Source organism: Megalobrama amblycephala, linkage group LG8 (genome assembly GCF_018812025.1).
Source record: "Megalobrama amblycephala isolate DHTTF-2021 linkage group LG8, ASM1881202v1, whole genome shotgun sequence".
Taxonomy (NCBI): Eukaryota; Metazoa; Chordata; class Actinopteri; order Cypriniformes; family Xenocyprididae; genus Megalobrama; species Megalobrama amblycephala.
The window spans coordinates 14809789-14832040 of record NC_063051.1 but is presented as its reverse complement, the minus strand read 5'-3'; the positions used below and the strand labels follow the sequence as shown (position 1 = coordinate 14832040).

The 22252-nt window shown below is 37.3% G+C and overlaps 1 protein-coding gene across 2 annotated transcripts in view; it reads right to left on the bottom strand.

Annotated features, from left to right (window-relative positions):
- Nucleotides 1-15809, bottom strand: part of tgfbr3 (transforming growth factor, beta receptor III) — a 133508-nt gene extending 117699 nt beyond the window's left edge. For both annotated transcript variants that reach the window (XM_048199611.1, XM_048199612.1), the window contains exons 1-2: nt 15566-15809; nt 7421-7573 (exon numbers count right to left, since the gene is read on the bottom strand). In XM_048199611.1, coding sequence (XP_048055568.1) covers nt 7421-7490 — 70 coding nt within the window. In that variant the 5' untranslated portion in view covers nt 7491-7573; nt 15566-15809. The remainder of the gene's footprint in view (nt 1-7420; nt 7574-15565) is intronic.
- Between the last annotated feature and the right edge of the window lie 6443 nt (nt 15810-22252).

Genomic DNA, 22252 nt, shown 5'->3' with positions numbered 1-22252 from the left:
TGATAATCTATAAATCCCTCTGTGGGAACTGTTGTAAGATACCTACAGATCCAGAGAATATTTGCTGCATGAAGATAGAACAGGTATAGTTTAGTTTAATTACGATTAAAACTTATGTTGGCATTTTGCTTTTATGACATGCTGTTGCATTTGTGTTACGTACTGTATCGCAATAACATGGCCTCACCCTTTTGTTGCGTGTTCTTGAGGGCAGGGTTTATGTAAATTTTAGGGCTAGTGATGTCACCAACCCTGGAAGAAGCTCGTTGTAGTTCCTACCAGCCATTTGTTGTAGTCCTTAAACAGAGAATTCTTTAAAAGAAAATACCTCCCTTTGCTTTGAACTTTGAGCATCGTAACTTTGCAGATGTTGTTTGTGCTCTAACAGCAACATTACACACTAACTAAAGTTAAAAAAAGTGAAATCATAATGAACCACCCCTTTAAAGTCACTTTAGTGACATGTTTAAAACAAAAACAAGCTAAAATATTGTTCAAAACATCCTAAAAAAAATTATGTTTAAGTCATATAAGCACATGCACATTATCAATGAACCTAAGATGCAGTGAAACACACATGACAGGGCAAGTGACAGTTCCGTCAACAGGCCTGAATCTTTCTCACACTGGCTGTGAGCCTATTGTTGAGCCCTGCCTTGATATGGTTTATTTAGTATTTCGGGTCATTTGTCTCCACGACGCAGAGCCTTTTTTGTTTTTAAATGAGAATGAAGGACGGATCCCTTTAAAGCGTGTCATTGAGCTGAATATAACTACTAGTATATTTCTGTAAACTCACCTTTCAGCACTAATTCTATTCATGTCTTTGTCACATGACAGAATGGAAGGTTAGACGAACAATCTGTATGGGGCCTACGGGCATGACAAGACTGTCACTCATCCCTGTGAGCTGTGGGAGGGTAAAAACTATGGAGCGATGAGGGGAAAGTGAGGCGTTTCACCCGGGTACATGAGCCAACGCGTGTTCCTGCAGCCGCCCCACAGGCCACACGCTCGGCCTTCGGCGTAACCAGCATCCTGCAAGAGCTGTTTTTGGCAAGTGCTGCAAATTAATTTCTGGCAGGATTTCTGCTCCATTCTCCACTTCACCAGTGAAATTTGAGGGCTTCCAACAGCCCTGCCATCCCATAATAACAGACCGTACTGAGAATCTACAGCTTGGCAAAATGAGAGACCAAAAAAAGGCAACTCAGATGTACAAAAAGTGCTTAGAAAGGAATGTCTGACAAATGAAGGGATGAAAAGAGGCAGTGAGAGAGAGAGAGAAAATGTATTGAAGAACAGACAGCTTATTTAAAAACACTTATTAAAGAGAATGTTCATCCAGAAAATGAAAATCATAGCATCATATATTCAACCTTTCAAATCTGTATACTTTTTTCCTCCATGGAACACCAACAGAGATATTTAACAGTTGATCTTTTCCAATAAAATGAAAGTGGATGGGGACCACTGAGAATGGCTAGTGCTTTTTTGACAAAAAACACTATAAAAGTCATTCAAATTACTTGTGGGTATCCTCTAAATTCATATGACAGTTTCATATGAACAGACAGAAATTTAAGTTGCTATTCATTTTATTCTTGCCTTGAAAATCTTGTGTGACAGCCATGGTCAAATGGCTGAATGACATGCGGGTGAGTAAATATGACAAATTTATATCAAATTTTGTAATAAAAGTTTAAAATATTAATCAGACTATTTAAATATTATCCAAAAACTTTAGGCCTGTTCAGACCAACACGAATCTTCCCATGCTCAGACTAATGAATAGTTTCACTCGGTGATAGTAGTTGGCTTCTAGAAAAGCAGAAATACTGTGGTTACCCCAGTAGAAAAAAAAAAACATTGTAGTTTCCTCCCAAATAAAAAAAACAATGAAAAAGGATGCCAGCTTTCACAGAAGTTTTCAAACTGATTTTTGTATTTGCTATGGTGTTTATCAAACAACACCAATTACAAGCAGACAAAAGAGTACAGAGACAAAAGAGACAGTTGAGATTTCTTACTAATCACTGTCTCTTAGGCAAGCACTCAGTTCATGAGTGCCACCAAGTCTTAGTTTTATGTAACAGCAGCGGCTCTGGGAATGTGACCGATGAGGTGAATCTCATTGGTTGGCCTGCTTTAGTCGCAGTGTGATAGAACAGAGATTAGAACCTCTCTCCGTAAAAAAAAAAAAAAAAAAAAAAGTCGTACTGAAAATGAACTGAAATGTTCATGTCGTTCTGAACAGACCAAGTGGCAACCTCCCGCGATCTCTCTTAAATTCATTGACTGGCTGCTAGAGACAGGTTCCAAAAGGGAGTCAAATCTGTATCTCCTCCATGTTAAAATGCCCAACATTACATCAAAAAAATATTTACAGCCTTTTACAAAAAGTGGTTTTGGTCTATACAGCTAATTTTGCCCTTCACGACAACTGTGAGGGTAGTCATTTTTTTTTATAACTCATCCGTTTAAATTATATTAAGCCTTAAAGTGCTGCATAATTATGGGCGTGGCCAACTGAGTGACAGGTGGATTGCCGCTGCTGTCAATATACTAGCCATTTGTCTCCGGTCTACGAGCTATCACATCACCTAAGCTAATTTCAGCCGCTGAACTTGGCATCTCTGCTGTGTTTGTGCTTTTTTGGGGATTATTTCATACAATTATCAAATAATATGGCTTTCTGTGCGGTTAATGGTCGAGACAGATGTACGTCTGTGTACATGTGCACCAATGCGGAAGATAAAAAGAACACCAATTGTTGGATCGTCTTGGCATTGGCTAAAAGTTTCATCAGATTTACAACAATGACAATGGCTGGAGAATATGCCTCTCAAGACACCACAAAATCCGACAGCATTGCTTGAATATTATTACTAAATCTGCTGCACTGTTTTGAAAAATTATATTTTGGACGCGGACTCCAATGTATACAATCATATACAGTTTTATAAACGGTGCTATTTTATAAACATAAACGGTGCTCAGATTGCATAATTTCTTGAAGAACGATGATGGAGAGCAGATCGTTCAGAAGAAATTTGATGCAAACAATGGACAATATATCAATATTTCATGTGGACATTTCTGTGGACAAAAAGTGCTGTTGGATGTTTTTCAATGGACGCTCATGGACATTTTACTCAAGTGCGACGGATTGGATTCATCTTGCGATCGCTATTTCATTACTTTTAATATTTTAGATAGTATCTAAGATAGATAGATCTTAGATAGATCTGCCAAGATGGTGACGGCCCACTTTATGCTTCAAAAATGCTCTTCAGAAACGGTGACGTCATGGACACTACGCCCATATTTTGGCATTAACCGCCATTCATTCAAATTAAAATTCTGAAATAAAAAAAAAACATGTAGATAAAAATGTAAACAGTTTGCACAGGATGAATAAGATGAGATGAAGGAAAAAGAACACATTTAACCCTTTTTTAACATACTTCATTAATTCATTATGGCCTAGTATTAAGCAATTACACGTGAGTCTCTTACCTTGCTTCATACATATTTAGACCAAAAATACACCTCAACTGTGAAACACTATTCCTACTTTTAACTGTATCAGTCACGTCACATTAGTACGAACCATCCTGGGACACACTGGGACAGATCTTCTTCCTAATATATCATATTGATTACACATTTCTCCATTATGACAGGAGATACAGTGTTGAGGAAGAGACGTTCTGATGACAAGGTCTCAGAAGACATGGAGATTTTCATATATCACACTTCTATCATCTCTATAATCAGATGACTACGGCTAAACACAGGTTATGACTGGCAGTGATTTGAAGTCCATGTGGAAAGGGCTCAGGGCTGCAGACACTCTGATGCTGCAGATTAGATAATGTCCTAGTTTTTTTAGAAAACAAGAGACTTCAGGGAGTTTCTGCCGCTATGCTCTAAAACAAAAAGAAAAAAATGGAGTACAAGGAAAATACTGAGCATGCCCAGATATGAGGCTCAAAAAGTTTGTTTAGACTCCAATTTTATCAGAGTCAACAACACCCAAAACAAGGGTTTGGAACAGCTTCATCAACAATAATAAATTAGACCTAATTAAAAGAAGGTAGAGCTTATTAATAAATATGCTCCAGGTAAATGTGCCAAAATGTCTGAGAAAGACTCTAAGGAAGCAAATATATAGTGCGAAGCAACAATGCTCGCTCAACAGCATTAAAGGAAGGGGTAGGTAGAATTGTATTCTGGCCAAATTTCACTAAACTCAAGGGACATTCTGACACAGTGGCCATTGTCCTCCTGCTTTACCATCACTAACAGGAACCGTTCCGCTTTGAGCAGCTCGAGACTCAGGTCAAACATCTCGCTTTACCAGCCGTGTTGATGGAGGTGTTTACCCTCTGTTAGCGTTACGCTGAACTACAATTCAGTTAACATTATTAAAAAAGTCCTCTACTTTCTTAGCTTATTTATATATGACATAATTCTTACCTCTGAAAATTGCATACTTTTATAGCCCCTGTTAAACTGTTAATTATATGGCTGGTTAACATCAGCTTCCTGACAGCTGCATACTTCATATAATTAGTAGATTAGTGAATTTAATACATCAACTTAGTGTAATTAATTAATTTAAAGTGTAAAAACCATAGATTTAATCATGACCCCGCCCCAGTCTTTCAGCCAAATATTTACACTACTTTCTTTCTTTTTTTATTTTTCTGGAGAAGAAAAGCATTTGGTTTGAGTGACAGAGAAATCATAAAACCGCTGAGAATGGCCAGTGGGATCTGTTACCAACAAAGAGACATTCGACAGAACAAGTGGAAGTAAAATCATAGAACGGTGTGAAATACATTCACTCTTAAGTCATAACACTCCATTCCGACAACCCAGACTTGATGACTGTCATAATTTTGCCTGTTCCTTCAGTTTGTTTGGTTGCTGCCATATTGTTTTCTTTCCCTTTTTCTCTTGGCATCTGTCAGGCTGTTGTGCCAGAGGGGAACAAATCATCACTCTTCTGAAGAGACTGAGCCAACAAGCCCTGATCAATCACACAGATAGAGCTGCATGAGTCGGGTTAGAGGACGCATAGCTGACGTGCGGCACTGGTGTTTCGGGCTGAGAGATTGAGGCTGTCAGCACTTTCTTAATGCAAATCCCCCCAGCCTTTGCTCTCTGACAGGCAGATCTGGAAGACTCATGCTGGGAGGAACCGGGGAAATTCCGAACACAGGGGGCGAATCGTGATTGCCTGACAAAACAGGCAACACTGCCTCACTCTGTCAAGACAATGAGCGCCGAGGCACAGCTTATCGAGAACACGCCCTGCGAAGAGTCCCTGCAAAGAACATGCCCCGCTTTCTGTGAAAGACTAGATCCAGGCATGCTTACGGTCAAATACAGTGTTCAGTGTCATTTCATCATGAATTTGTTAGTTAATGAAGGGTGTCTTTAATTTCGTAATTGATGAAGCACACAAGACGAAAACATATACATGAATTTACTTTTCACAAGTCGGGGGTCAGTACGATTGAAATTAAATTGATCAAAAGTGACAGTAAAGACATTTATAATGTTACAAAATAGTTTACATAAATTCTGTTCTTTTGAACTTTTTATTCTTCAAAGACTGCATGAGTTTTTACAATGATTTATGAAAGATCATGTGACAGTGACACTGAAGACTAGAGTAATGATGCTGAAAATTCAGCTGTTCCATCACAGGAAGAAATTTTTAAATATATACTGATTTGAAAATTACGGAGCCCCGCACATGACATGCAAGAAAAAAAATTAAATCTTGCACACGATTTACTAATTCTTTCCCTCGATTTACTAAATCGTGCACACAATTTACTATCTCGTTCCCTCGATTTACTAAAACCTGCACGCGATTTATTATTTCGCAGTCTTGGTAAGCATAAAGGCAGGAACACACCAAGCCAACGCCGACGAACTAGTGGCGACCAAAGCGGGGGTTGGCTCACGTCGGCAGCGTCTGTGTCCAAAGTTGGCCTGACACACAAAACCAACGCTCAACAGCCGAGAGCCAAGTAGCACGTCCGTTCTGCGCCTGCGCGAGATGAAATGTCTTTCCGTACCAGCAGGTGGCAGTAGCTGAACAGCCAATCAGAATGATCAGATGGCCCAACGGACCGACAAGCTCTGTCGAATCAGCCGAAAAAAAGCCAACGAGGACCAACTTCAGCCGATGGTGCAGAACATACTGAGAAGACGTAGTGGGCCAACGAACAAAAACTGCCCGACGGCCGACCGTCGGCTTGGTGTGTTCCTGCCTTAAGAGATTTCTTTCAAAAACATTCAAAAAATCATACCGACCTCAAACTATTGAACAGTAGTGTATATACACACAACATAAACGTAAAATTAATAAAAATGTTTTACAAACTAAAACATGTCTAATTCCCAGAAAATTCTAAACTAAAGCAAAAAGAATTTCCAACATTATATTATAATGTGTACTCATTATAATGTTATTTCAGGAGCTCAGGTAACTCAAAATAGTTTTCAAATGTTGTTTTTGTTAAATGTTGATAATTGAAGTCACTTTTACTTTAGTCAAAGTAAAAGTGACTTAAATTAATTAATATGACAAGAAATTGTAATGGATATTTTCATAACTAAAATTGATGAATTTAGACATTAGTGACTAAAATCACTGTAAAATGTTGGCATATTTATATTTAGCTACAAAAAAAAAAAAATATATATATATATATATATATATATATATATATATATATATATATATTGATTTTAATGGAACAAACATTTACAGGTAACTGTAATCACCACCTTAAGAGATAGTTCACCTAAAAATAAAAGTCATTATTTACTCACCCTCAAGTTGTTCCAAACCTGTATGAAATTCTTTTTTCTGCTGAACACAAAAGAAGATACTTTAAAGAACAACTTGAGTGTGACTAAATAATGACAGAATTTTCATTTTTGGGTGAACTATACCTTTAAGCACTGAGACTTGTCCCTGTCACAGTCATGCCACAATGCACGTTAAGCATGTTCAGCTGTCTAATATATCAGCTTTTGCCTATCTAACTTTGCCAGACTAACTGTTTGCCCCCAAAAAAAGGCAGATGGGGTCCATTTGGCACTGCTTGGTGACCAGAAATGTACGCTTCACCTATAAACACGCACTTTAAAACATAAAAATTAGCCTAGGGTGCTTGAGCACTGGTATTCACTTTATCATGAGCCATGGCACTTTTGAAAGGTTTTTAAAACACCCCTCATAAATTGTCAGCCTTCCCTTCATCTTCATAAGGAAAATGTAACAGATGATATAGACGGCTCATGCAACGTCATGCCACATTCACTCACTCTTGACCTGTTATTCCACAATCCCAGGAGAGAGATGATGGGTTACAAGGATAACAGCGCTTACCTGCAGAGGCCAAGCAGCTGAGGGTCAAAAACAGGATGGTGGAAGGGTGTATGTGTGCCGTTAGCCACATGGCTGGAAGAGAACGCTTTCCTGAAGCCAGACGTGGCAGAAACAGAAGCAGCGGGGTGTCTTCTTGAATGGTCCCCACACACTCTGTAGAATGAGAGAGAGAAAGATGTCAGTCAGTGACCAAGCAGCAGGGTATTAGGGTCTTAATGTCACATCCTGTGGGCTTAGATGGGAAGAGACAGCAGGGCTCTGGTTGATATGGCGGCGCTTTTTAATCACAACCCACTAATTAAGCCTCATGTGAATGGTGGGAATGAGGAGAAAATGTGATGGGTCATTATCTAACAACTTCAGCTGCAGTATGAAAAAAAGGCCAGTTTCAACTTACAGAGTGATTTAAATGAATAATAACACAATAAAAGAAATGCTGAGGTCAAGATAGCGGTCAGATTAGACACCTGGAGTTTGCCGTTAAGAGCATTAACAGATGACAGCTAATTAACACGACCACAACTGAACTCGAGAGATGAAGTGGCCAACCGGAGTTCACCGGAGGGTGGGCTAATGCCAACACATGCCACACCAATAGAGCTTAAATACAACATGCATTATCCACATGAAGTTTCACTTACTTCACTACCTGACAAAGCGTTGCAGTAATAAACCTACCATCTACATGGTGAAAGATATTTAGTCATCAAATAAAAACCTTTCAAACAAATCTACACTGGCATTTAAACATTTATGTCTGCTCAGAGAGCCTTAAATTTCACATCAGACTCGATTCAGTTAGTATAATTCCATTCTGACAAAATGAAATGAGTTTTCCATAGCCACCGTCCCAAATCTGAGATAGAGGTTTAGGGTTTTTTCAAAGTAAATAATGGTGATTTTAGGTTAATATCAAGCCCTTCTGAAGTGAAACATCAGCAAAAACTTGTCTTAAAATTGTTTTTAGATAGTTTATTATTATGGCAACGTTTTACTGTATGTTAAAGGATTAGTTCACCCAAAAATGAAAATTCTGTCATTAATTACTCACCCTCATGTCAGTTTTTAATAAAATCTGATGGCTCAGTGAGGCCTGCATTGCCAGCAAGACAATTAATACTTTCAATGCCCAGATAGCTACTAAAGACGTATTTAAAACAGTTCATGTGACTACAGTGATTCAACCTCGTGATGACTTTGGCAGTTTGATAGATGCTCCGAACCACTGATTCGAAGCTTCGAAGCTTCATGAAGCAGTGTTTTGAAATCGCCTATCACTAGATATTGTTGAATAAAGTCATTATTTAGTTTTTTTTGGCGCACAAAAAGTATTCTCGTCGCTTCATAACATTAAGGTTGAACCACTGTAGTCACATGAACTGTTTTAAATACATCTTTAGTAGCTTTAGTAACTAACCCTAAACCAAACCCTAACCTCAACATGTAATTAATTAATATAACTCAGTATTTATTTATGTAATTACCCTGTAACAACATCACCTTAAAGTGTTACTATTATTAAAAATTCATAAAAAGGTTCATATTTCTAAGAATTTATACTTCAGTGCACCGCAAGACTCGCACAACTCGCCAGTTTCGACATGGCTGCATCTCTCCTGTTTTTTTCATCAGCTTGTAAAGATTACCTATAATGAAAGTAGCAGATTTTAAGAGGCATACATCACCATGCCACACAGTGTGTGTAGATACGCATACACATACACAGGCCAATAACACTTTATTAACCTGACCAAACAACATCACAGGTTTGTCACACTAGTTTACTGAAGCATTTCACTAATGGGTTTAGCAGTTACATTCAGAGCAACCATCCAACCGTGCAGCAACGGGTGAGGCACAGTTCCTGAACCCACCACATGCTACTCCAGTGCATTATGGGGAAATCAATGTGTCAAATTTACACAAAGATGCACGGTAGCACAGGTGGATTAAAACCTCAAATGTCAATCTGAACATCAATGGTTAGAACAACCACACGCTACACCAGGGGGGGTTGTCCCGAAGAGAAGAGTAATGAAAGCCACAGCTTCATCTCTGAAACTGTCACTAGCTCACTCTCTCTGCTTGCTTCCTTCCTTCTACTATCTTTCTGCCTTTTTCTCATTCTCTCTCAGTAAGGTGTGGAGAGCACACTCTCTCTCTCTCTCAGCAAACAGCTGCAGGAACAAAGAGCCATTCACACACGGGCAGCTGCTGAGGCTGGGAAGTCATTTTGGAGGATCTCAACAAATATTGCACTTCCAGTACAGGGGCCCCAAGCCAGTGCCCTCTGCTTTTGATTTGGTGTCCCCCTCTCTTGCCACTCTCACACTGAGGGCAGAGGCATTTTGGATTCCTGAGATCAAAGGGGACATTATCAAAGGCAAAAAAAAAAAATAATTTAAACAACAACAACAAAAATTCTGCTGGCCTGGTTGGGGCAAAACAAAACAAAACAAAAAGATAAATAAAAGAGTGCTTTAAAAACAAAACAAAACAAAAAAAAAAGAAAAAATTACAAAATAAATAGAACAAAACAAATATATATATATATATATCTGAGCTGGCCTAGTTAGGGCATAAATAAATAAATAAATAAATAAATAAACAAAAACAACAACAACAACTAAATTTTTCTCCAGAACCAGGCAAAACAAAATACAAAAACTCATAAAATGAACTTTTTTTTGAGCATGTCAAAAGCGGATCAGTGAAGGACCAACCATGGGAACGTGGGCAGGTCGACTTGGTATAACTTTATCGGTTGTGATTAGATATAAAATAAAAGTGTGTTTGTTTCAGTTTAGAGACCGATCACCTCATATGACTCCCGCTGAAAGATTGTGACTCTCCCTCTATTTCTCGGTAGAAAGATATAGTACAATAACATTCAGAAACATTCTGGAAAAGTCATTAGCAAATTCAAGGCAGCAGACCCCAGACTGAACATAATAAGTAGCTACTCCACACTATTACTGTGTAGGTGGAGTGTCGAACACCATATGGTTTAATACGCAGCCTCGGTCTGAACTCATAGAATCACTTCACTCTGGAGGAAGAAGCGTGCCTTAAAACTATAAAACCATCCATATTCAGTTCAAAATGAGAAACTGACTTAACGAAAGATACAGATCATTCACAATCGGATCAGATTTAGTTTTGATCACATTCTGTTTCTTGTGTAAAAGTATATTCTGCATATTCTTTGCAGAATATGCATCCCACTGTGAAATGCACAACTTGGAAAACTGTTCCCATGCCAATCTATCCAATGTCAAAAGTTGTGTTTTAAAGAGCACAAGAAATGATTTGATGAAAGCATTTTTCTTTTCTTTGTTATTGTATTTCCTACTGAGACAATAAGTTGGGATGACACATTTCAAATGGCTTCTTTCTTCTTCTTTTTTTAAGTTTCCAATAGACTTAGAGATAGTTCACCCACAAATTAAATTTTCACATGTTTATCCTCATTTAATTTCAAACTCCTATGACTTTTAACATGATATTAGGTGGGAAATGTTCATACTATACTCTTAAAAATAAAGGTACCACAAATGAACAGTTCTTAAGCAGACCATTTTTTTTTCTTAGTGTGAAGAACATTTTAATCATCTAAAGAACCTTTTTCCAGTTTAAAAAATCTTTTTTTGTAATGGACAGGTTCCATGGATGTTAACATTTCTTCATTGAACCACAGATGCCAATAAAGAACCTTTATTTCTTTTAGGGTTAGTTCACCCAAAAATGAAAATTCTGTCATTAATTGCTCACCCTCATGTCGTTCCACACCCATAAGCCCTTCGTTCATCTTCAGAACACAAATTAAGATATTTTTGATAAAATACGATGGCTCAGTGAGGCCTGCATTGCCAGCAAGCTAATTAACACTTTCAGATGCCCAGAAAGCTACTAAAGACGTATTTAAAACAGTTCATGTGACTATAGTAGTTCAACCTTAATGTTGTGAAGCGACGAGAATACTTTTTGTGTGCCAAAAAAACAAAATAACGACTGGTGATATTGACTAATATCTAGTGATGGGCGATTTCAAAACACTGCTTCATGAAGCTTCGAAGCTTTACGAATCTTTTGTTTCGAATCAGTGGTTCGGAGACTGTATCAAAGTGCCAAAGTCACGTGATTTCAGTAAACAAGGCTTTGTTACGTCATAAGTGTTTCGAAATTTCAATGGTTCACCACTGGGGGGGCGTGACTTCGGCAGTTTGATACATGCTCCAAACCCTGATTCGAAACAAAAGATTCGTAAAGCTTTGAAGCTTCATGAAGCGGTGTTTTGAAATCGCCCAATCGTTCAATAAAGTCTTTTTTTTTTTTTTTTTTACAAAAAGTATTCTCGTCTCTTTATAACATTAAGGTTCCAACCACCATAGTCACATGAACTGTTTACGTCTTTAGTAGCTTTCTGAGTATTAAAAGTGTTAATTGTCTTGTTGGCAATGCAGGCCTCACTAAGCCATTGGATTTTATGAAAAATATCTTAATTTGTGTTCCGAAGATGAACGAAGGTCTTACAGGTGTGGAGGGTGAGTAACTAATGACAGAATTTCATTTTTGGGTGAACTAACCCTTTAAGACTGTAAAGACGGATTTGCATATACCCCTCCAAACAAGGTGAGTTATTAATATTTATGATCAATTTTCTTCAAGGGAAAGACTGTATGTTTTATATTTGTAATTGCCAGTGTTTAGAAGCACACTAGTATACAGACAACGTCAAAGCTAATAGACATGAACTAAAAGTCATAAAACTGATTTTTATTTCATGAGGTCTTTACGGTATGTTTGACCATGTCCTTCTGAAAACCATCTCAGCATGAAAAGGATCGACCAGAATACATCATGACCTCTAGAGAATAACACACCACAACTATTTCCAGCCATGTATAAATAAAACATAACTCACTCCAGCCTAGATTGTTCAAGCCAAGAAACATGGCATGAGTTTCTATGAAAATGTGGGTACCTATACAGCACATCATCTAGGGCCACTTTGGTAGTGGAGGCCTCCCGAAAGCCATAATAATGTCCAACACGGGCCTATGGCTGCTAATGAATCTTATTTGGATTGAGTCATTCAGCCTAAACAGTGTGGTTTCCCGTTTGCGTAAGTGAACGGTGACGGGAGCCTCTTTGACATGTTTATAATGGAAGATGTGCTCGTTGGCCCAAAAGGATCCTCTCCGTGTTGGCTGCGAGCGTAGCCACGTGTCAAACTGTGACACACTGGGGACATGAAGTGGCCAGCTGCACTCAAACAAAACCACAACCTCCAACAGTGATACAGATTGATCAATCTACTCGACTCACTGGGCCAATTCCACATCTTTAGCACTGGACACATTCATTCACACAGCATGCACACAAACAAAACTAAATCACACCTCAGGGCCACCGCTAAGACCACAGAGCATGCACACACACACTCATATGGAACATCTGCACATCTGTGTGTGACCTGTAAAACCTAACAGTTGTTCTAACTAACCTTTTTTAGTAAACTTTACTTAATGTCGAAGAATTTGTTGAACTTACTTAAAACAATTTAGTAATCTTTACTGTTTTCATGCTATGCTTTGTTACTCAGAAAGCACAAGTAAAAATTACTTAACTGGTTTGAGTACCATTTAGTCAAGCAAAAAAAAACCAAAAAAAAGGAAAGGCTTTTTAAGGCGGGGCAATTCTTAATAGACTTTTCACTCATTTTCTCCACTTCTGCAGTTATCTTTCTTTAGTTGCATTCACTCATTTTCTTAAAGTTATCTTGGATGTTAAATTATCAATACAAAACGTTTGGGATAACGTCACGTAAGTTGACCATAAATTCATGTTGATTTTACAAAAATTTCTTCTCACCATTGCACTTGGAACTTCACTTATATTACTATAACTCTATTCCTGTTGATTCCAATTGATTTCCAAATGGGAAATTACAGTTATTTGTGGTTTCAAAGGAAGAGACATATTAGATTGCTTTTATAAAAGTGACATAATTTGGTACTAAACCAATAACTATTTTAGACTGTGTAGAATTTTGGTTTATTAGATCATATCATATATATATATATATATAAAATCATAAACACCATACTATTGTGAAACATCAAAATTTTAAGGGGGTTGATTCCTCTCTAGATGAGCCAGTGCCTTGCAATCAACCTTGCTCGAGTCACACATAGACATCAACATTCAGTAACAGTTAAGTTTTGGGTTTTTTTATTAATAAGACCATTACAATTTAATTTGCTGTCATTGTTGGGGTAATACTGACACAAGACAGCAAATAAAATTGTAAAATAAAGACCAGTTACTTTATTTCACTTCCTCAGATCACAGATAAAATAGAATTAAATAGAATTAAACTGACAAAACTTAAATGGTTTAAGTAAGATCAACTTAATACAATCAAGTAAAGCTTACTTAATTGAATTAAGGCAATGAGTTTGCACATTTGAATTAAGTAAACTGAACACATTTTTTTTTTTTCACAGTGTATCTGTGAGTCACATCAGAGCATGCAAAGTAACACATTTACACTTGCATCAACATGCAATTTTTACTCATACGCCTCTAGTTATGAATCATCAGTGACACCGGCACTGCTCACAGAGCGTCGATATGAAAAAGATAGAAAAGAAGATGAAAAAGTTACTTAAAATTCATCAAAATACCTCATCTCATGTTAATCTACTCAGCTATGTGCAGTGAATTTAGTTCCCTCCAAAAAGCACTGAACTTCCTCTGTCTCCCTCTATCTTTGAGACTAGAAATTAATAAGTTGTGAGTGAGTGATCGCTAACCCTAAGGAACCTGAATCAACATGTCACTGGGGTCTTGAATCAGATAACAGTCACAGGTCTGTTGTCCTCACAAAACCACCTTCATTCTACACCTCATCTCCACTACATTAATCAATGTATGAACTGTCTCTTTAGGCAAAAGTACTTTCAAGAGCTCTGATTAGCCTTTCCCATTGAATTCACTGCCCAGCAACCCTCGTTTTCTCACGTAAGACACTTTCAGGGATCATCCAATGTCTGACAGGCATGAAAAGCCTGACCGGGACCCAGAACAAATCCCTCTGAGGAGATCAGCCACGCACCAATAATGAAAGAGACTTACAGCGAATGGTCTCAACTAAAGATATTACTTTAAATCTGTAACTAAACATGAATAGGTTATGGATTAGGTTATGAAATATTATATTAAGACACTTGCCAAACTGATAAAGTGAAAACCGTCTCTTTGGTAACCAAACACAGAAGCATAACAACAAGGATGTCCATTGCTTCAATGGATTATCTAATCAATCAGATAGATAGATAGATAGATAGATACATACATACATAGATAGCCCATGAGGACACAAGACATCATATTTATGAATATTTCCTGTTGTTTAAGTCTTACTCATAGTATCAAGTTCTGTGACAGATATCCCAGGAAGGTATATACCTTGAATTTTTGTCATGTTTTACATAATACTATTCCCAAAGGTTTGAGAATTTCACAATACCTGCAACTAAATGGAAGAGGCTTTTGTCTTTACATGCACTGAAAGAGAATCGTGTCATGTCTGTACTTTCAGTGTTATGTTAACTATGTACATTAATTTGATTCAATGAAATTCCTGTGCAGGGCAGTCCGCTCATCCTGAAAAAGAGTCGGGCTTGAAGTTAATGGGAGAAAAAGTTTTTCTATGCTGGACAGCACATTGTAGTTAAGCTGTCATATGGCACCACAAGCACCTCAAGTTTCACAGCTCATCCTGACCACATCACAACATCTGCAGAGACCGTGCAGACTTACAAAACTCTTTAGTTCAGTTTAAAAAAAAAAACATTTTACAATTACTCTAATGGGCTGTAAATCTTTGCATGCACTTGAAGAACGTCACTTTGCATAGTAGATAACAACTTCATAGATTATAATGGAAGAGCTCTGGTTTTGTCACGTCGCGAGACTCAACATGCTGTGAAACGTGCATGAGCGTCTATGGAATGAGCATGCGACTGTAAACATACTATGAAACAACATTTTTTACAAGAAACCTAAACCTGTCTAACAACAATCCTAATACAATGTATACGTCAAACTTAAAGCAACGATAGAAACAAAGTGACATACCAGCGAATCTTCAGTAATGCTGAGGAAAACTTTCGTAGGGAGTTCACGGTAACGTTTCCTTCGGCTGAAAGGAGCCTCGCGAAATCTTCTGTCAGTATAGTAATTAATCGTGCGACAAACGCCACGATTTTCGGGATGACAAAGTCTGTGACAGATCTCAAAAAGTTTTAAATACGTCTCCCGCTTTCTGCGTGTCTGTGTATGTGTTTCAGTGGGAGGGGCCAGTAGGAGGAGGCTGCGATTCACATCTATCAAGACAAATGAGAGGATGAAGTGGGCTTGAAAACCCATCAACTTCCGCAGCCAGGGGCGCAGGAGACATTTTCAAAGTGGGGGGGGGACCAAAATGGGGGTTGGTGGGGGGTGGTTAGATTGTTATTGTTATTGTTATGACCACAGACGGTGCACGTGTGGAGTTTCTTTGAAAGGCTCGCGGAATGCGGGAAATGAAGTATACCAGGGCCCTAAATTGTAATGGACTGGATCTCACGGTTCACATCGAGAGAAATGGGAACGCGGGGACACCGCGATGCGACCGCAAAGGGCACTTTCACTTTCGCGATCAAAGTGCATGCCACAAGTTATACACATACCAATTAAAAACGCAGGTCTCCTCTCGTGCGTCCTCCCCACTGTGTCGCCGGTCGAAGCAATAACTTTCGTTTCGCTTTTAGATATCTCTTTTATAGATGCCATCAATGCTTTTAACTTTCTAGATGTAATTACCGAAATCAAAACAGTCCATAAACTACAAATCCTCACGAAAACTTCAAGTCAGTCAAGCCAGCTCGCGCATCAACCTGAGAGATCAGCCTCCTTACCTTAAAGTGTCAAATTTATCAGTTTCTAAATGGACGGTTTGGCTTGATTGACAAACGCTAACGTTCGGCCACGATTTATACCATCGACCTGTCCTAAAACGTTAGCACGCTGTGATCGATTGCTTGGAGATCACGTGTTTCTCCGTTCGAGAGCGCATTTCCTCTTCTTCACATTTGCGACAAAACAGTTGATTATTTACGAACGAAAGCTCACAGAAACGTGAAAATGGTCTCATTTGAAAGAAAATATCCTAAGCTAAAAGACGATATATTGTGACTCATTGAAGCAGCCCTTATCAAAAGTGCGGGGGTCGATATCTGTCTTTTCAAAACTGCGGGGGTCCTGAGGCCCCTGTCCCCCGTGCCAACGGCGCGCCTGTCCGCAGCCATGACACATGAGTTTACTTTTAAAAAAATAATAATATATTATAATAATACATATTATTATTGTTGTTGTTATTATTATTATTAGGGTTGTTTAAAATTATAGAGTAGTTTGTTAGTTAAAATCATCATATTATTGCTATATGAAATTATAGTTGGCAGAATTTTAAAAGATCAGTAGAATTTGTATATTTTTCTGTTATTAACTGGTCACATTTCTCTTCTTTTATACAGTTTTTATGACATTTTTAAATACCATATTTCCTCCATTAGCACTTTAATTACTTAATTTTTACACACAACATATTCCAAGAAGTCTCTCAATTAAAATTAGGTCATAAAAATTATAATTATGCTAGAATAATGACGTTTAAATTAGTTTAAAATGGAGTGTAATATCTCACAACTTGCTGGCTCCCACCAGCATCTGCACTAACAAGCTTTTACTTATTTTATGCTTAAGGCTATAAAGCTGAAAATGTCTCTTTCTATTATGTGGAGGAGTCAGACTGTAAGATTGAATAATGATTCAACATAGTTATACTTCCACATATTAAAACCAAAAGAAGTAAACTCACGTTCTTTCAAGCATTAAAAAAAAAAAAAAAAAAAAAAAAAAAAAAAGTTTTTTGTGTTAATCATAGCTACATTTTCAGGAATCCCCAGGAGCCATTTAGAAATGGATTTTGCACTCCACACAATTTAATTTCATTTTTTAGATAATTAGATTTAACAATTTATTAACAACAATACAATTAAATAGTAGCCTAGTGCATATTAAAAAAAAAAAAAAAAAAAAAAAAAAAATTAATGAAAAACAAAAAGTCAAGTGCCCATATTGTTAATGTTAAAATATTTACTTGTCTTAATAACTTGAACAAGCTATATTTTAACAGTACATGTACATTCAAAAAGTGTATTTATTCATATTTGAATGCATTTTGTTCTAAGCAATGTTTCACAATTTAATGAATACTAATATAATTTTACTTTATTAACTTGAAAGCCCTGTCATATGCTCCATGTGTGAGATGTTTCATTTTCCCCCATTTACCTTATTTAAATAGGTCTCCTTCCCATGAAGAGTTAGGCGCCAATTTGCTCCTGCAGGTGGGTGCCATCAGTGAAGCAATGAAGCCAATCATAAACATATACACTGCCCTCCAAAAGTTTAGAAACGCCCTAGAAAAGTGGGGTTTTGGAAAATATTGGCATGAATCCTTTGTAATTTGTGATAATTTTGCAATGATAAGGGACAACACAAACTACGAAAACATATTTTATTACATAAACAGTTTATGCATAGAAAATTTAAATTTTCGATTCATCAAAATATCCACCATTAGCAGCTATCTGACCTAAACTGGGTTCTAATTGGTTCATTGTATTCTAAACTTAATTGTCAATCAATTGTTGAAGCTATTAAGATGTGCTGACCCAAAAATCTAACCAAGTTTAAACCAGTAACCAGGCATCACAGCTGGCAAAGGGGCATGTCTGACATTGATATATATATATATATATATATATATTGCTATTATTATGTAATCAAAATGAAAATTATTATTGCTGGTCTTCAATGATAATGTCAAGTTACTTTAATGTATTTGCACCAAAAAATGATAAGGATTTATGCTGATATCTTCCAAAACCACACTTTGCCAGGGGTGTTTCCAAACTTTTGGAGGGCAGTGTAAGTTGATTTCCTGAACGCAATGGCCAATCGCAGGTGTTTAAGTTAGCACTGAACAAAAACTCCAGCGTTTTAAGTAATGAGTGGATTCTGACGGTGCGTCTCAATCAGCTCCCTGTTCAGTAGTCAATTGCAAAATCCTACCTGTGCACTAAAATGTTCACGCTCTAAAAAGTCCCACAATGCGACGTAAAAACCAGGGAGCATCAGTGCTCACTATAGGTGCGTTCACGCCATGTTGTAATTGCCTTAATTACGATATTTCAACTTTTAAAAAAAAGTGTTCACATCCTCGTAAAGCTCATAACGACAGCTTGTAAGATGGGAATTTTTGGAGAGCTCCTACCTGTGCCATATGACTGCTGCAGATTCATTTAGGCGTTGATAGTTCTGCTGTTGTTCATAAATACCAGTAGTAATGTTGTACAATGAGGTAGTTGTCATGTCGCCAGAAATATGTCATCAGTGTCCCAATGTGTAGTGAGCCAGTGTCCTTACCAGTGCCATGATATACTGATTCATGACCTATAGGAAGCTAGGGAGCTGATTGAGACGCACACTTGCAAATCATTATAACAAACAATGTATGTAAATAAGAGATTCATTTTGCAGTCAGCTTCATTTATTATAAAATAACTGTGAGATCACAATGAATTAAGAAGGGTGACAGCTTTTTAGTGATTATAAATGGCTTTCTGCCATGCCAAATCCCACATGCTTGCTTTTCTGTTAAAACAGTGGTTTGTGAATGTAGCCCCTTTAATAACAAATCTCCTTACCCTGGTGTTGATTCACCCTCCACCTATGATTACCAACCGAACTAAACCACACATTCTTTCCATGAGTGTTGCCGCAAGTGGCTCTCCCACTGATGTACCTGATGATTTTGGAGTTAATAACGTAAATTGCAATTTACCATAGTGCAAAACAAAAAACAAACAAAAAAACACAGAAAGTACAAGCTTTTGTGTCAGGTTGTTATGTTGTAATGCTAAACATAACAATAGAATTGTGTGTATTTACGACCCGCCGGGACCTGATGTGAGATCCACCAATCAGAGAGGTTTTTGTTTTGTTTTGTTTTTGTCCTTTTCCTTAGGAACTAACACCTCTTTCTAGACCAAAAGCCATTTTGAAACCATTTTAAAACCATTTACTAAAGAGTAGTTGATTAACTAATTAAGCCATTGAAAATGATGTGAGATCCACCAATCAGAGGTTCCCGAATCTCAATCGTTTTTGTTTTGTTTTGTTTTTTTGTTTTTTTGATTGGATAAAATGAATGGAAAACATTCTGTGGTTTCTGTGGGTTTTCAAGTCCCCTGTGAGTTTGACCTCAGCCATAAACTAAGGTAAAGTGATGTCAATGTCATCTACACCAAGCACTATCCAACAGATCTCAATATGTGGTTCCACAACCCTCGAAATGCTCCACACATCTTTCCAGGGGGAAAAATATGTAGAATTAACTATAAAAATAAATCTGAAACAACTCATCTGCCTTATTTTCATGCACTTTCAGAAAAAAAATGGTACAAAAGCTGTCACTGAGACGGGACCCTTTCAATAGGTTCTAACCATTTACTACTTTTCGCTAATCGCTACTAATATGTACCTTTGAGGTATTAATGCTGCCTTCAGATGCTATCGGAATTGATAATTCCCACTTCTGAAGTCGTGATTACGAGCTTATCGCATACAACTCTTGAAATGGGAGGGCGCGAATGTGCAATTTTTACCTAGAAAACTCGTATTTACGATAATTTCAAGAGCATGTGAAGGCAGCATTATACCTTTAAGGTATTAATATGCACAAATAAGGTACAAAGAGTTTACCCCAGTGACAGCTTTTGTACCTTTTTTTTTTCCTGAAAGTGTATAAATTAGCATTTTGATGAAATTTTGCAGCAATTCAAGACATTATGAAAAATACTGTTTTCATGATATAAATTAATAAAGATGAAATTTGGAGTGAAATTCACACTAATATCTTTCACCAGACCAGTTTTTCTCTGATATCATAGATATAGTACTAAATCAGGTCTTCTGCTGTATGAGTCTTATCTTATCTTACATGATTTAGTGATAGCAGTATTACTCTGTCATTGCCAACTGATTTGATTCAAGGCAAAGAACATGCTGTCCTGACTTAAGCCACGCACACACTTAACGATTGTAAGGCCGATTATGAATGTAAATTGATACTTATGACTGATCGCACTCAAACGCATCCAGTCGCGTTCAGTCTGCGATTACAGTCGGTGTTCAAATTCCATGTGTAAGTATTTAAATCGGCTTCAGTCGCAGGAAACAATCGCTTGTATGTTCAGCACAGTCTTAGAATGTTTTAGCTAGTCGTTAAATGTGTGCCCGGCTTTAGACTGTCCTTTTCCTTAGGGACTAACACCTCTTTCTGGACCAAAAGCCATTTTGAAACCATTTACTAAAGAGTAGTTGATTAACTAATTAAGCCATTGAAAATTAACAAATAACCGCCATAAAAGAAGAATTGCATTTTGCTCATGATGTTTTCCATTTACTGGTCTCAGCTGCATACATCATTATTATAGTTTTAAACATAAACAAAAGGATAAATGCAAGATCCTTTGTATGGTTGTTCTTGAGTTAAACTCCTGCACAGATGTATGTTTGTGTGTTTGTGCAGGATATATTTGTTTACTTTTTCATTTCTCTCTCTCTCTCTCTCTCTCTCTTTTTTTTTATATTCTGTCTCTGCCTCCTCCTCTTGCTTGTTTTCCTGAACAAACAGACTTATGTTGTCTGACTGAAATGTTCCGCTCCGTTCTAAAAGAAATGGAAATGCATTACCACTGCTTACAGTGTAAATGTCAGAGTCGTGATTTGCCACTAATGAGACAGCACCCTTGCAAGATGGAAAACTTTGTTTTGGAGCTTCTTGCTGTCTTGAAAACATTGATATGCTGCTTTTGAGTGTCAATGAAGATGTACTCAGAGGCTTCATGTCATTTTTCACTTCTCATGCATATGTATGCCTTAGAACCAGGCCTACTCAAAGCATCCGCACAGATGGGGAGAGATGCGTCAAAATCTAGTCCTGAACATGAATCCCTGCCCTAAATCTTTGATTTCCTTTGTTTTGCTTACATTTGTGATCTTTGTCAAAATCTTTGTATTAAATTGTTCTTTAAAAAATGAAATAAAATAGGAAAGGAAAACCATCTGTAGATTTTTTTAATTTTTTTATGCAATACAACTATTGCATTGTAAAGCATAAGGACAGTGCACTGGTTGTATTGCATTTAAAAATGGAATAGCTCACCACATCTTCTTACAAGAACTGCATAGACACATATATCCCTTCTTCCTTCTTGGTCATGGCCTGATCTCTCTTGATCTTTGTGAAAGTGCTTTCCTGTATAACACTTTCTCATATATAAGAAGTGACCCATGAGGAATGTGGGGTGCTGAACTCTTGACCTTGGAGCCACATGATATGATGAAGCCTTTCATCTGAAGCATGAACAAATACAAGGGATGTTTATGTATAGTTACTTTAGAATCCCTTAAAGTTTTCTTAAAGACAGAAACGAGAATAAAAAACAAACATGAATCAACACATATGACATAAGTTATGTCATATAGCTCTCTCTAAATATTTATAAAAGCAAAGATAAACAGATGACAGTGTTCACCCATTTTTTGTACCTTTTGGTAAATGTGTCATTACCGTAGTAAGCTTATTCATAAGTACACGGGGCTATTTATAGATAATTTAAGTTTGGTACAGCAGCACTGCAAGCTAGAAAA